At 42.7% G+C, this 15,660-nt stretch overlaps 1 protein-coding gene across 1 annotated transcript in view; it reads left to right on the forward strand.

The window, feature by feature from the left end:
- Positions 1–15,660, forward strand: part of LOC140239728 (uncharacterized) — a 41,641-nt gene that overhangs the window by 20,173 nt on the left and 5,808 nt on the right. Inside the window, exons 6-8 of the mRNA XM_072319550.1 lie at positions 4,608–4,655; positions 5,030–5,191; positions 11,105–11,272. Of these exons, the coding sequence (XP_072175651.1) occupies positions 4,608–4,655; positions 5,030–5,191; positions 11,105–11,272 (378 nt within the window). The remainder of the gene's footprint in view (positions 1–4,607; positions 4,656–5,029; positions 5,192–11,104; positions 11,273–15,660) is intronic.

Genomic DNA, 15,660 nt, shown 5'->3' on the forward strand with positions numbered 1-15,660 from the left:
ATGATACCAAATTTTAGCATAATGTAAAAGAAGACCCGCTCTTTCAGAAAATATGAAAAAGTCAAGTTCGGCTAGGTTGACCCATTTCACTTATTTTCAGTCCTCACGCAAAATCAGTGTGTGCGACTTTATGTTCGTTTTGAGGTGCACGGTCACATATGTTTAATCGAAAGTATGCACCAAATCTGTCACTTTACTTGATAAAAAAAAAAATGCAAAAGTTCCGTCGTGGGGGAGGAGATATTATCTTCTTTCAATTGAATTATTAACCCTTTCCAAATGGCGTAGCCAAGGGGGGGGGGGGGGGCAATGGAGCAGTCGCCCCCCCCCCCCCCAAGATTTTGACCGGGGATTTGAATCGAATATGGGAGAGGTATCTTACCACCCTCCCATTGCCTTGTCCCTTCTATAGGCTTAGTACACTATGGGGAATGGCAATTTCCGGATTTTCCACAAAAAAGTGTGCTTCAAATCGCTTTGTTTCAATTCTAAAAACTCAAAAGCTCCCCCCCCCCAGCACCTTACTTTACTTTGTACTTATACAGAGATGATGCACACTCGGAATAAGAGCCATTAACATTTCAACGGAAAAAAAAAATTTTTGAATTATTATTTTTGGGAGGGGGCTGCAACAAATTCAAGTACAGTTGTATTTGACCAAAAGTTTGCACCAGATCGCTGAATTTCAGGTCTGAAAATACAAAATCATCTTCGTTTGGGAGAAGAAACAATGTGAAATGACCCTCATGTACACCCTCGTGTGCATGCTTATTTTCTGTTTGATTGCTTAACAAACAGCGTTCATAATATTCAGTGTAAGAATTAGGTTTATTTAAATCACGCCATTTTATAGGCAAATTATTTGATAATGATTTACATCAAAATGTACTGCTACCTTAGTGGGACTGTTTCAAGTCGATTAAACACGCAAAAACCTGCATCAAATCGCACCATTTACAACATCAAAATTCAGAAAGTTCTCACCACACCATGGGAGGGGGACAACCGGCTCCCATACCCTCCCCCTCGCTAGCTCCGCTTGCTCGCGCTCGGTCGCGTTCATGACATCAGTGTAAGTTAATACAAGAAGTTTATTTAAATTATATCATTTTATAGGTAAATTATTGTTCATTTAACAATTTATATCAAAATGTACCGCTACCTTAAACAAGTGGGACTGTTTCAAGTCGATAAAACACGCAAAAACCTGCATCAAATTGCACCATTTACAACATCAAAATGCAAAAAGTTCTCACCGTGGGAGGGGGAAACCCCCTCCCACACCCCCCCCCACCCTCCCCCTCGCTCACTCACTCACTTGCCGCTTGTTTTGTCGCGTTTATGATATTCAGTGTAAATACTAAAACAGGAAAATTATTTGGATGGTACAATTTATTATCTTATAGGCAAATAATTGTTCAACCATTGCATAATCTACATCAAAATATACTGCTACTTTAAACAAGTGGGACTGTTTCCAGTCGATAAAACAAGCAAAAACATGCATCAAATTGCACCATTTACAACATCAATATGCAAAAACTTCTCACCCTCCCCCCTTGCTCACTCCGCTCGCTCTTGTTTGGTCGCGGCCATGATATTCAGTGTAAATATTAAAACAGGAAGTATCTTTGGATGATACCATTCTATAGGCAAATTGTTCATTAACAGTTATTTTTATCAAAATGTACTGCTATACCTTAAACAAGTAGGACTGTTTCAATTCGATAAAACACGCAAAAACCTGCATCAAAATTAATTGCGCCATTTACAACATCAAAATGCAAAAAGTTTTCACCGTGGGAGGGGAACACCCCCTCCCACACCCTCCCACACCCCCCCCCCCTCGCTCATTCCGCTCGCTCTTGTTTCGCCGCGTTAATGATAATATTGAAACAGGAAATTTATTTTAATGATAATTTTTATAGGCAAATTGTTCAACCATAATCTACATCAAAATATATTGCTACTTTAAACAAGTGGGACTGTTTCCAGTCGATAAAACAAGCAAAAACATGCATCAAATTGCACCATTTGTGACCCTGCACCTCAAAACAAACAAAAAGTCGCAAGACATGAATTTTTAGTTAAGACCATATTCTGAAAGAGCGGATTTTAAGCTTTAAAATGATGTATAAATCAAATCAAATGGACTCTCCTAACCTATCTAAATATTGGAAAGAAAGCACAAACTCACAAAAAGTGTGAACTGAGAAAAGAGGCTCTGAAGCACAGTGTCTATTCAAGCGCTTAATCTTTACCAAACCGTGCTGGCTGAGCGATGAATAGGACAAAAAACAGGAAGTAAACCACCAGAGTAACAACAATGAAGGGATTATCAGATTAAACTAAAATTAGGCATGCCTCATTACACATTCTCTCCATGATTAATGCCAACTTTCAAAGCAGTAGCATTATCCTTTCAAAAGTTATTAGAGTTGAAAGTGAAGAGTGTGGACAAGGTTTTTCAGGAATGAAAAAGGGATTCTAAAGACACACCTAATCACACTATTCTACCAAAAATGTTCGAGATAAACTGCGAAAAAACACACATTTCTGCCCGTTTTATGATACCAAATTTTAGCATAATGTAAAAGAAGACCCGCTCTTTCAGAAAATATAAAAAAGTCAATATCGGCTAGGTTGACCCATTTCACTTATTTTCAGTCCTCACACAAAATCAGTGTGTGCGACTTTATGTTCGTTTTGAGGTGCACGGTCACATTTACAACATCAATATGCAAAAACTTCTCACCGTGGGAGGGGGACATCCCCTCACACACCCTCCCCCTCGCTCACTCCCATCGCTCCCTCAGCTCGCTCTTGTTTGGTCGCGTTCGTGATATTCAGTGTAAATATTAAAGCAGGAAGTTTATTTGTATGACACTATTCTATAGGCAAATTGTTCAGCAATAATCTACATCAAAATATACTGCTACCCTAAACAAGTGGGACTGTTTCAATTCGATAAAACAAGCAAAAACATTCATCAAATTGCACCATTTACAACATCAAAATTCAAAAAATTCTCACCGTGGGAGGGGGTACAACCTCCTCCCACCCTCCACCCCCCCTTGCTCGCTCCGTTCGCTCGGGCTCGGTCGCTTCGCTCCCTCGCATACTAACAGCCTCTTCCCTCCCCCCCCCCCAAAAAAAAGATGAAATCCTTGCTACGCCGGTGCCCTTTCCCCGCTTTTTTTCCCTAAAAAAAAAAAAAACATAAAAGTCTGGGCATTGAGAGCTTCCTGAATTCCAAAAGAATGTCCGTTCAAAAAATCTTGTTACATTTAGTGTCAAAACGCACCCCCCTTGAAAAAAAGCTGGTGACGCCCCTGGCTCAGTCATGCATAACATTTGTCAACATAATTTGGTACCAATGTAAAGAAGACAAGTTTCTCTTTCCTCACAACCAACATCGCGCTCTCCATAACTGCAAAGTTTTTTTTTTTTCTTGATACGCACTGAGGGACTACTGGTTGAATTTTTAACATTATATGACTACTCGAATAGCATTATTTTGTCATAGATTTAGTTGGAAGTATTTGATAACATATCTCTTGGTCAGTTACAGGGTATTTTCTTATCATAATATATTTCATATGTGACCGTGCACCTCAAAACGAACATAAAGTCGCGCACACTGATTTTGCGTGAGGACTGAAAATAAGTGAAATGGGTCAACCTAGCCGAACTTGACTTTTTCATATTTTCTGAAAGAGCGGGTCTTCTTTTACATTATGCTAAAATTTGGTATCATAAAACGGGCAAGAAAGTGTGTTTTTTAGCAGTTTATCTCGAACATTTTTGGTAGAATAGTGTGATAAGGTGCGTCTTCAGAATCCCTTTTTCATTTCTAAAAAAACATTGTCCACACTCTTCACTTTCAACTCTAATAACTTTTGAAAGGATAGTGCTCCTGCTTGGAAAGTTACCATTAATTTTGAACAGAACGTGTTAATGAGGCATGCTTAATTTCAGTTTAATCTTAAAATCCCTTTATTGTTGTTACTCTGATGGTTTACTTCCTGCTTTTTGCCCCATTCATCGCACAGCCAGCACGGTTTGGTAAAGATTAAGCGCTTGAATAGACACTGTACTTCAGAGTCTCTTTTCTCAGTTCACACTTTTTCTGAGTTTGTACTTTCTTTCCAATATTTAGATAGGTTAGGAGAGTCCATTTGATTTGAGTTATACATCATTTTAAAGCTCAAAGTCTGCTCTTTCAGAATATGGTCTTAACTACAAATTCATGTCTGGCGACTTTTTGTTTGTTTTGAGGTGCAGAGTCCCATATGTGTAAGAGTGGTGTAATAATAAAGAAAAAAAAAACAAAGGAAAACTTACAAAACTTTGCGACGCACTTTCGATGGTTTCCTGGAAGCGTTGAACTAAAGACCTATATTCTAATCAGATCTGTTGACATTGCATGTGGCTGTATCTCGAAGTATTGCAAGAGTGCACGGTTCCCAAGCGCTCATAAAACAAATAATCAAACAAACAAACAAACAAACAAACAAACAAATAACAAACAAACCAGAAGAATCTTGATCACTTATTTTCATGTTATTTCTCTTTCTCTGCATTTCTGCATTTCTACATAACTGTAGGATTGACATGGATTCCATGCTGGAAGAGGCCACTCATAGCGCGGAGGGGTAATATGACATCATGTATTGTGTGTCCCCTCCCCCCCCCCCCCCCCAAAAAAAAAAAAGAAAAGAAAAGAAAAGAAAAAGAACAAACTAACAAACAAACAAACAAACATGACTCTGCTGAATAATAACTTTAAAAATAATGAATCAATCCAAATATGAAACTATTTCTTATTACCCACATCTTACCGAAAACACCCAAACTGTTCTTCTAATTTCCTTTGATAGTACGTATCATAGCAAACAATAATAGCAAGCAATATTATTGCTTTCAGATCTGTGGGCTTTACAATAAGTCTTGTAAACAAAGACGGACCGCATAAAAAACAGTAAGCTGTATTAGTCCCTTTTTTGTTTATTATTGTTTTTGTACATAGAACGATTTCGAGAGAAGCTTCGAGAAAAAATTCGTAACTACAAACCGGGAAGTGCCCGGCAGTTCAACCTTGGCAATCTGAAGCTAGTCAACATCAATCTATTCGGACAGACGAGTGCAGGAAAATCGGCCTTCATTAACTCTCTCTTCTTTGCCTTGAAAGGTAAGTCTTCATTTTATTTCATAAACGTTCGATCTAATGTGAGATCCCGTTCGCGCAGGCGCAGTCAGTTCGTTCCAACATGGCGCATTGTTGAAACGTTTCTCGCGTGAGCGCGACAAAACAGTTCAGTTTTATCATATTGATTATTCGGTATTCGTCTTTCATTCTTTGTCGGAGCTGTTTCCAAAATTCGTTTTGGGATGGAACAAGGTTTACCGACCAAAAGCCCTGCGGGGCCAGTAGATGGCGGAAAAAGGGTCCCTTTTGAGAGGACGCCTGTGCAAGTGGAGAAATCGGTGCAGTCTCGTACTGCCGTAACGTTAACGCATACTCCCAGTGGCAGCCCTGCGGGGAAATTGCAGACGGGGAAAACCGGTCAGCCCAGCACGTACGGTAAGGATAGTGTGCAGTTACAGTCGGTGCAACGTGTGGTAAAGGCCAGTGCAGCTACTCCGATCATTAAAAAGACGAAAGCCAAACGCTCTGCGGAGAAATCTGGTAGTAGTGCCACCTCAAAAATTTGCTTAGCTACAGGTAGTAGTACTAGAACTAGTAGGCCTACTGCTGGAGGTGCTCCAGCACAGGTCTCAATGGAGAGCAGACTCGAGAAGCTAGAGACTATGATAGAGACATTGTGCAACACCCAGTCTCAGATATCTAGATCTATGTTGCCTCGCTCGAACCAAACTGACGACCCCGAGTTAGACTTTATGGACTGGGACTTTGAACTGGACCCTCATAATAAGCAGAACCGTTTTTTGTGATGATGATGATGCGTCATCTGTTCAGGCTGCACATCCTTGATATACAGCAAGGAACATGTCTAGTTTGGGTGAGCAGACTGGGCAGGCTACTGACCGAGAAGTCGCTCAAGAACAGTTGACAAAAGATGTGCCAGCCCAGCATGTGACGAGGCAAATAGAGGAAGACATTGGTTTTGCCTCCCGTTTTGCGACGCAGACGGACATTGGGGACCCGCTCCCAGATAAGCTCAATAGCAGCGTCAGTTTTCTCTTGACCCATGCATTGGAAGAAAATCACATTGTTGAGACGTGTGACAAGTACCCCCAGCCAGAGAACTCCCAACTGGTTGTGCCTAAGGTAAACCCGATAATCTGGGACAATTTGTCTGGTAAGGTTAGAGCACTCGACCTACGCTTACAGAAGTGTCTAAAGCCCCTCGTGAAAGGGATGACAGCCATGCTTCGCACAGCGAATACCTCCCGCGGTGAGGCGGAAGAGCCAACAGACACCCAACAGGATGCCATAGCCCTTATTGCTAATGCCAGCTATGAACTGAATACACTCAGGAAGTCTCTCTTCAAGCCAGACATTAATTCAAGGTACACACATCTTCGCAAACCTTCGGTTAAGACCACGCAGTGGCTCTTTGTGGGAAGACCTCCATAAAACTGTCAAAGAGATGGATGAGCAGCAAAAAACAGTGGGAGCCATCAGAGGTCGTACCTTCTTCCGCCAACAACGGTACAACCCATACCAGCAGGGTCCACGCGCTGGGTCTCAAGCAGTTCCTTTCCAGCATCAGAGGTATGTTACTGCAGGGTGGTTGAGGACGAGATCCATGCAGCCTAGAGCCAGGGTTTTTTTAGGCAACAGAGCCCTGTCTGCACAAGCACACAGCCAGGCAGCTGCTGCAGGCAGGCCATCAGGGAATCCAAATCAGAGGACTCCACGATACAGACAACGCCCGCACACACACACACAGCCCTGGCGCCGGACAGACGTCCGGCCCTGAACCAGCAGTAGTCTGCACTACACCAAATCCAACCACCAATGACTCAGCTAAGGTCTGTGAACATTCACATTTTCCTTACATTACTACCAATGTAACATGTATCGGTGGTCGATTGACAAGCCATAAACATGCCTGGGAAAGAATCACCTCAGATCCATATATTCTTCATGTAGTGAATGGATTAGAACTGGAATTTGAGGAACGGGTTCCCCCTGCACAGATTAGGGTACCATTACCTTACAAATTGAATAGCTCTGAGCTTAAGTCAGTTGATGATGAGCTTTCTCGCCTGCTAGAGAAAGGCGTTATTGAACATGCAATGCCTGAAGAAGGGCAATTTATCTCGAACATATTTGTACGGGAGAAGAAAGATGGTGCCCACCGAATTATTTTGGATCTGTCGAAACTGAATGAGCACATTGCCTATCACCATTTCAAAATTGATACTTTTGATACAGCAGTGCAACTGATTACCCCAGGCTGCTATATGGCTTCCATCGACCTTCGTGACGCATACTATACAGTCCCAATAGCTGAAAGTCATAGGAAGTATCTCAGATTCATGTGGAAAGGCTCGCTGTGGCAGTTTAAGGCGATGCCAAATGGACTAGCATCAGCACCACGTATTTTCACCAAACTACTCAAACCCGTGTTTGCTGCCATGAGAGCTAAGGGACATGTATACGATAGTTGCCTACATTGATGATACACTGATTATAGCAAAAATCAAAGGAACTAGCCGAGAAGGCAGTGATCGAAACTGCTCAATTGTTGAGAGAGATCGGCTTTGTCATTCACCCAAAGAAATCTGTGTTAATGCCACTACAAAATATCCAGTTCCTTGGTTTTGTACTTGACTCCAATGCTATGAAAATCTCATTGGCAGAAGGGAAGGCTACTCAGATTAAGAGTCTGTGCTATGCACTTTTAAGAGCACATGCCCCAACGATACGCACAGCTGCTTCTGTAATAGGTAAACTGGTAGCAGCCTTCCCTGCAGTTCACTATGGTCAGATGCATTATAGGCAGCTTGAGAGAGAGAAATCTATGGCACTACGCCAGAGTAAAGGCCGTTATGATCGTAAAATGTCCCTGTCTATGGCAGCAAAAGCAGAGTTAATGTGGTGGGTACAGAGCATAGACTCCTGCTGTGGCAGCATTAGTCAAGCACCGCCATCAGTGATGATAACTAGTGATGCTTCAGGACTAGGCTGGGGTGCATCAGATGGGAACACCCATATTGGGGGCAGATGGAATGAGACAGAGAGAGTCAGAGCAGAGCTCAATGATATTAACTTCCTAGAGTTATTAGCAGCATTTTATGCTTTGCAGACATTTTGTTCTCACCATGTTCATTTGCATGTGCATATGCGGTTAGACAACACAACAGCAGTGGCATATATAACCACAAGGGAGGCATCAAATCAAGAGATTGTGATTGTGATTGTGATTGTGATTGTGTGTTTGTGATTGTGAGCTAGCTAAGAGAATCTGGGAATGGTGCAAACAGCGTGAGATTTGGATTACAGCTACACATTTGCCTGGGGTGCAAAATCAAATAGCTGATGAAAAATCAAGGAAGTTTAATGACCAATTGGAATGGATGCTCAATCGGGATGTGTTTCGTCAACTGTGTGGTTACTATGGTAACCCAGAGGTGGATTTGTTCGCCACCAGACTGAATGCTCAAGTTGACAAATATGTGTCATGGCTACCTGACCCAGGGGGGTGTGCTGTGGATGCATTCTCAATAGATTGGCAGGGGGATTATTTCTATGCATTCCCATCTTTTTGCTTGATTGGCAGATGTCTGCAGAAGATTGAAGCAGAGAAAGCAGAGGGGTTTATGATTGTGCCCAATTGGCCAACTCAGGCTTGGTTTGGGAGGTTGTTAAATTTGCTGATAGACGAGCCAATAATCCTGCCTGTGAGCAAGACCCTAGTCACACAGCCTGTATCAGGAGTATCACATCCATTGTACAAACGCTTGCATCTTATGTCTTGCAGATTATCCGGCAACGCCTTCAAGGTACAGGCCTTTCAGATGAAACTACCAAGATCATCTTGTCTGCCTGGCGTCAGTCAACCCACAAGCAGTATTCAGTCTACACAAGGAAGTGGTTGGATTTTTGCAATCGGAGACAGACTAATCCGATGCAAGCGCCTGTAAAGGAAGTATTGGACTTCCTAACGCTACTTTTCAAGAATTCAGGTTACAGTGCATTAAATACTGCGAGGTCAGCACTCGCGTCTGTTGTTGTTCTTACTGATGGATACACAGTCAGCTCCCATCCTTTAATTTCACGTTTTATGAAGGGAGTTTTTCACCTTAAGCCTCCCAGGGCCAGATATCAGACTACGTGGGATGTCAAGTTTGTCCTGGATTATCTTCGCAACCTTCCAGAGTTAAATAGTATGTCACTTAAGGATCTTTCATTGAAGACATGTATGTTGATCGCCCTCGTCAGTGCTCAGAGAGTGCAAACGCGACAATTACTGAACATTGATGATATGCTTATGTCGCCCACTTTATGTACGTTCATAGTTCAAGATCTAGTAAAGCAGAGCAGACCAGGGAGGACTGGTTTAAAGGTTGCTCTCGCTGCTTATCCCCAGGATAAACGTATTTGTGTTCTTGCCTGCCTTAATGAATATTTACGCCGCACCAGCTCCCTTCGAGGTCAAGAGAAGTACCTTTTCATTAGCTATAGGAAGCCATATAAACGAGTCACTACAGATACTATCTCAAGATGGCTCAAGGACGTAATGACACGCGCTGGCATTGATGTAGATGTGTACAAGGCCCATTCCACGCGGGCAGCAACAACTTCGAAGGCCGCATGCAACGCAGTTCCAATGTCAGAGGTTCTGACACATGTCGGCTGGAGCAGGGAAGGAACCTTCCAGGCCTTTTACAACAAACCTGTCGCCACGCCAAGTACTGCTGGTGGATTTGCTCCCCCCCCCAAAAAAAAAGAATATGTGAATAAATCAAATAATACAGACACAAATGGCCCGGGGATTGGAAGACGCAAAAATGAAAAATTGCGTGCATACGGTATGCATTTGCATGAGGCGGATCTCCCTTTCAACCTATAAGTGAGATCATAATTTCTTTAATATTTCATTCAAAGTGTGGACCAGATCGTTGAACTTTAATTCTAAATGTATTGCAAAATCTGTCTTGCTTGGGAAAGGGATACCCCCTCAAAAAACCCGTTCCCTCTGTGCCCCTTTCCCTATAGCCTTAGTACACTTTTGAGATTTACAAAAATTCTAAATAATTCTGAGTGCACAAGACTTGTCACTTATATTCCGAAAACTCAAAAGTTCCCTCATGAAAAAGGGGTAGGCTCTATATTCCACCTTCCCAATGCTTGGTCCCCTCTGACTGATAGACTTAGTACACTTTGGGGAATGATAATTTCTGCATTTCACACAAAAAGTGTGCTTCAGATCGCTTTACTTCAATTCTAAAAAGATAAAATTTCCGTTGAGTGGGAGGGAGCATCCCCTCCCACACCCCCCTCTACCTCACTGGACTTTGTACATACACATGGACGATGCACAAGCGGAATAAGAGCTAAATTCCGTGATTTAGCTATTAACACTTCCCCGAATAAACCCTAATCATTTCCATGGTTTTTGTGTTTTTGTGTTTTTGTTTTTGTTTTGTTTTTTTCTGGGGGGGGGGGGGGGGAAGCACCAAAAAGCACCAAAAGTTTGCACCAGATCGCTGAATTTCAGGTCTGAAATGCAAAATCGCCTTCGTGTGGAAGGAGAAATACCCCTTATCTACACCCTCGTGTGCATGCTTTTTCTGATCGATGGCTTAATAACAGATAGCGTTTATGATATTCCTTGTAAGAATTAATACAAGACGATTATTCAAGTGATACAATTTTATAGGCAAATTCTTCAATAGTAATCTACATCAATATACCACTACCTCAAAAAAGTGGGACATAAAGTTTGTTTGTTTGTTTCCGTTGTGGGTATAATTGTGAGCACTTAAAGGGTGTGTCAACAAGTGGCTGCAATTACCTATTTCTATGTTTTTCAAAAGAAGTGTGTTATTCCGATCACTAACTCGTCTAGAATATTTTGCTGACATATTAACCATCAATATTCGTTGTTTCAACGTGCCTTTTCTACAGGTGGAATCTTTGACAAAGTAGCAGATGAAAAAACTGTTGAGACCACGAAGGGAGTTCAAACCAGACTGCGTAACCACCATCCGTTGACTGACTACATCACAGTGCAGGACAACCGGGGAATGAATCACTTTAACCTACATGAACTAAACCGGATTAAAGATGAAATCAGTAGGTCCAATGTCATATTCGTACTCAAGGGGAACACGAGGATGAAGATAGGAGAATAAAGGGGGAGCGAGTAATGAAAATATTCTTTCTCCCCCTTCCGTCGTCATTTCTAGATTTAGTTTCATTATCACATTAACATTGTTTTTAAACCACTGTGATTCAATTGTACTTAGTAATAAGGCACTAGCAATAAAAACGTTATATTCTTAAAGTTCATGCATGTCACACTGTGGATTATTTAATAGAAAGTTTCCATGTGTTTCAACCTTATTATATATCACTGGCATCAGCTGATAGTCGACCGTTTGCCCTGACGGGAGAATCGGTTAAAGCATGTATACTGTCCAGGCAATTTCAAGACAATACTCACTGAGAGCAGATGCGTGCAATAATACACAATGAACATAAACATGTGTATGCACATCAGTTCAATAATTTCATCTTAGCGCCTGTTATTGCAGCACGTATAGATAAGATATTTGAACCAAACATTTGTATTAGTGGTGTCAATAATCTTTAGTAGACCATTGAGTCGTTGATGTAATTCTGGGTTGTGCTATCGTCTCTCATGGGCCCAGATGTGGCTGACAAGTCCAATTCTTGAGGCATACATTCGGGGACAGTGTGGGCACTGGATTGATGCTGGTGGGGGTGCTGCGGAGATAGAGGCCTTCCTGCCTTCTCTGGCATTGTTTATTCGCTCCCGGCGTTTGTTCTCACAGGTAGATAGGGCCTCTCTTGTCAGGTCACGCCAGTGCTGCCTATCTTCAGCAAACACCTCAAGTTTTTGTGGAGAGATGTCGCTGCGTTTGAGAGTGTCCCTGATACAGTCCTTATATCTTGAGATGCCCTCACCTTCTAGAGTCATTCACAAATTTTACAAGCTATGCTTTTCTTGTGAATTCCTGTTTTCTATGTAAAGTTATAAATTAGATTGTATTGCTTACTTGTTTATTATTCCAAATCAGAGTTGAGATCATTATGATAATTGTATCCATGTTCTGTTGACAATTACGTGATTGAAAGTTCCTTGTGATGTTATGTACTCATGTAAGCGTTATGTATATTACTTTGTATTACTTTATATGGAAATAAGATCATTTGAATTGAAAAATTGAATTGAATTATATATCTTCTTTGGCCGTCCGACTCGTCTTTGTCCACGGGAAAGAACCCCATACAGACTTTGGCGAGGAAGGCGACTGGTATCTATTCGGATCACATGTCCAGTCTAGCGGAGTTGGGCCTTCACGATCATGGACTCAATGCTGCAGAGTCCTGTTCAATTGAGGACTTCTAAGTTTGTTACTCTGTCCTGCCACTTGATCCCGAGGATTGACCGTAGTGCTCTAGTGTGAAAGCATTCTAGCTGTCTGAGGTGCTTTCTGTAGCTCTGGGGTCCAAGTTTCACATCCATTCAGTAGGGTTGATAGGACGACTGCCCTGTACACTTTGATCTTCGTTTTCAATTTGACGTTCCTGTGGCTCAACACTCGTGAGCGAAGGCGGCCGAGTGACTGACTTGCTTTGTTGATGCGCGTGGATATTTCTTTGTCCAGACTACCATCACAGGAGATGGTGATACCAAGATACCTGAACTGATCAACATTCTCCAACTCAGTACCTTCAATGGAGATGGTTGGTGGGGTAGATGTAGTTCCTGGTGATGGCTGGTGGAGGACTTCCGTCTTGCCAAGGCTACTATCCAGACCAAATAATCGGGCAGCCTCTGCGGATCTGTTAACAATGGCTTGGAGGTCAGTCTCTGAATGCGCCATAAGGGCACAGTCATCAGCATAAAGTGCTTCTCGCAGGAGTCACTCAATAGCCCTTGTCCTGGCATTCAGTCTCCGCAAGTCAAAGAGTGATCGATCCAATCTATATTTCAGGTACACCCCTTTCTCCAGGTCTTGCAAAGCATGGTTTAGTACACAGGTGAAGAATAGGTTGAAGAGGACAGGCGCAAGCACATATCCCTGTTTTTTACTCCATTGGCAATTTCAAAGGGCTTCGAAGTTTAACCATTGGCGAGGATGAGACGTTCACTTCCATCATGAAAAAGACGAACGAGATTCACAAACTTAGGTGGGCAGCCCGCCTTTGCGAGGATCGTCCAGAGGGCCTCTCTGTTCACTGTGTCAAAAGCTTTGGTAAGGTCGATGAAGGCAATATACAGATCCAAATTCTGTTCTATGCACTTCTCTTGGACCTGCCTCACCGTGAAGACCATATCTACAGTGCTTCGGCCAGGTCTGAAACCACACTGAGCTTCTCGCAGGAAAGTTTCAGAGATAGTGGTGATCAGGCAATTCAGTATGACGCGTGCCAGTTTTTTACCGGCATTAGACAGGAGCGATATGCCCCGGTAATTGCCACAGTATGATTTGTTTCCTTCGCTTTTGAATAAAGAAACAACTGTTGTGTCCCTGAATTCGTGAGGCATGGTCTCTTCAGTCCATATACTGACAAGGATGCAGTGAAATATGTTGGGAGATGCAGGGGAAGCAGCTTTAAACAGGTGTGCAGGGATGCCATCCAATCCAGGGCCTTTTCCAGGTCTTGTGTTGTTGATAGCCTTTAGGACCTCATCAAGGGATGGATGAAGATTGAGGTCTTCCACTGGGGGGTCTTTGATCAACGTGTCTTAGGACTGCGGTGTCAACACTGGAGGGGTATTCAGTAGAGTGGAGAAATATTCCTTCCAACGATTATTGATGCTGTCTTTGTCTTTGATCAATGTGGTTCCGTCAGCTGCAAGGAGTGGAGTAGTTCTAAGCCTTTGTAGGCCAAACACAGTCTTTAGAGACCTGAAGAACTCCTTTGGGTTGTTTGACTCTGCGTAGTGCTCGACCTCGTCAGCTTTTCTGTCTCACCAGCTATCCTGCATGGCTCGAAGCTCTCGTTGGGCTTTACGTTGCAGATGTTTGAAATGGTCTTTCCTGGACATGGAACTAATGTTACTCTGCCATCTGATGTATGCAGCACGGTTTCCTCCAGGAGTCTCCCAATCCCAACGCTATTCTCATCGAACCAGTCTTGGTGGGCTCGTTTCTTGAGTCCAAGAACCTCCTTAGCACTCCAGTAAGCATCAGTTTGTACTGGTTCCATTTTTCAGTAGGATCACCGGTCAGGGGACCATGGGCAGTGAGTAGATCATCCAAGTGAGCTTGATACTGCTCTTTCATAGTTGGCATGCACAGCTTTCCTATGTTGAATGATAGACGAATCTGTTTTGGTCTCCTGCGGTGTAACGGTACTATGTGTAGACTGAGGATAGCTCTGATCATTCGATGGCCAGTCCAGCGTTCGGCTCCTCTCTTGTGATCCGGACATCTTGAATATCACGCCTTCGGACAATGACATAGTCATTGAGGTGCCATTGCTTAGACCTAGGATGCATCCAAGTTCTTTTGTATTTGTCGGCCATTCTGAAGGGTGTGTTGATGATGCTTAGTTGGTTCTCAGCACACGTGGTGAGGAGAAGCAGTCCATTGCTGTTCATCTTTCCCTGTCCATGGCTACCTATCACTCTATTCCAGTTTTCATGGTCTATTCCAACTCTAGCATTGAAATCCCCGAGTAACACATAGAATTCTTATTTGGTAACCTCGCTGTTGGTAAGAGTTGGGACATAGGCACTGATGATTGTGATGTGTGGAGATGGAAAGAGAGGGAATCGGAGCTTTATCAAATGGTCATTGATGCCAGTGGGTAAGTCACGGAGTTGGCGAAGGAGTCCGTTTCTGATGGCGAATCCCACTCCGTGCATTCTGTCGTCACTTTCTGCAGCTCCTTTCAAGAAGAAAGTATATCCTCCTTCGAACTCAGAGATTGATCCTTCATTTCCTAATCATGTTTCACTAAGGGCTACAATGTCCAACTTGTACCGAGCTAGTTCTTTCGCTATGAGGGCTGTTCTCCTGGCGGGCCTGGAGGTTCCCTCTCTGTCCATAAGGGTGCGAATATTCCATGCACCGAGAAGAATTTTTATGCCTCCGCCACGAAGTGGTGCCGGAGGCATTATGTTTTCGGGTTGTCCGTCCGTCCGTACGTCCGTCCGTCCACTTCCGTTTACGCGATAACTTGAGTAATATTTACTGGAATTTTACCAAACTTGGTCCAAGTATGAAGTATGATAGGGCAATGATTTGAGTAGATTTTGGGTGAAATCGGCTAAAGGTCAAGGGTCAAAGGTCAAGGTCAAATCATGAAATTGTATCCGTTTACGCGATAACTCAAGACTGGATGTAGCAAATTTCACCAAACTTTCTTGGAGGATGATGTATGATCTGACAATTACGTGATTAGTTTTTCAGTGAAATCGGACAGAGGTCAAAGGTCAAAAATCAAAGTCAAATCCTAAAATTTATCTGTTTACGTGATAACTC

This window comes from Diadema setosum, chromosome 16 (genome assembly GCF_964275005.1).
Source record: "Diadema setosum chromosome 16, eeDiaSeto1, whole genome shotgun sequence".
Taxonomy (NCBI): Eukaryota; Metazoa; Echinodermata; class Echinoidea; order Diadematoida; family Diadematidae; genus Diadema; species Diadema setosum.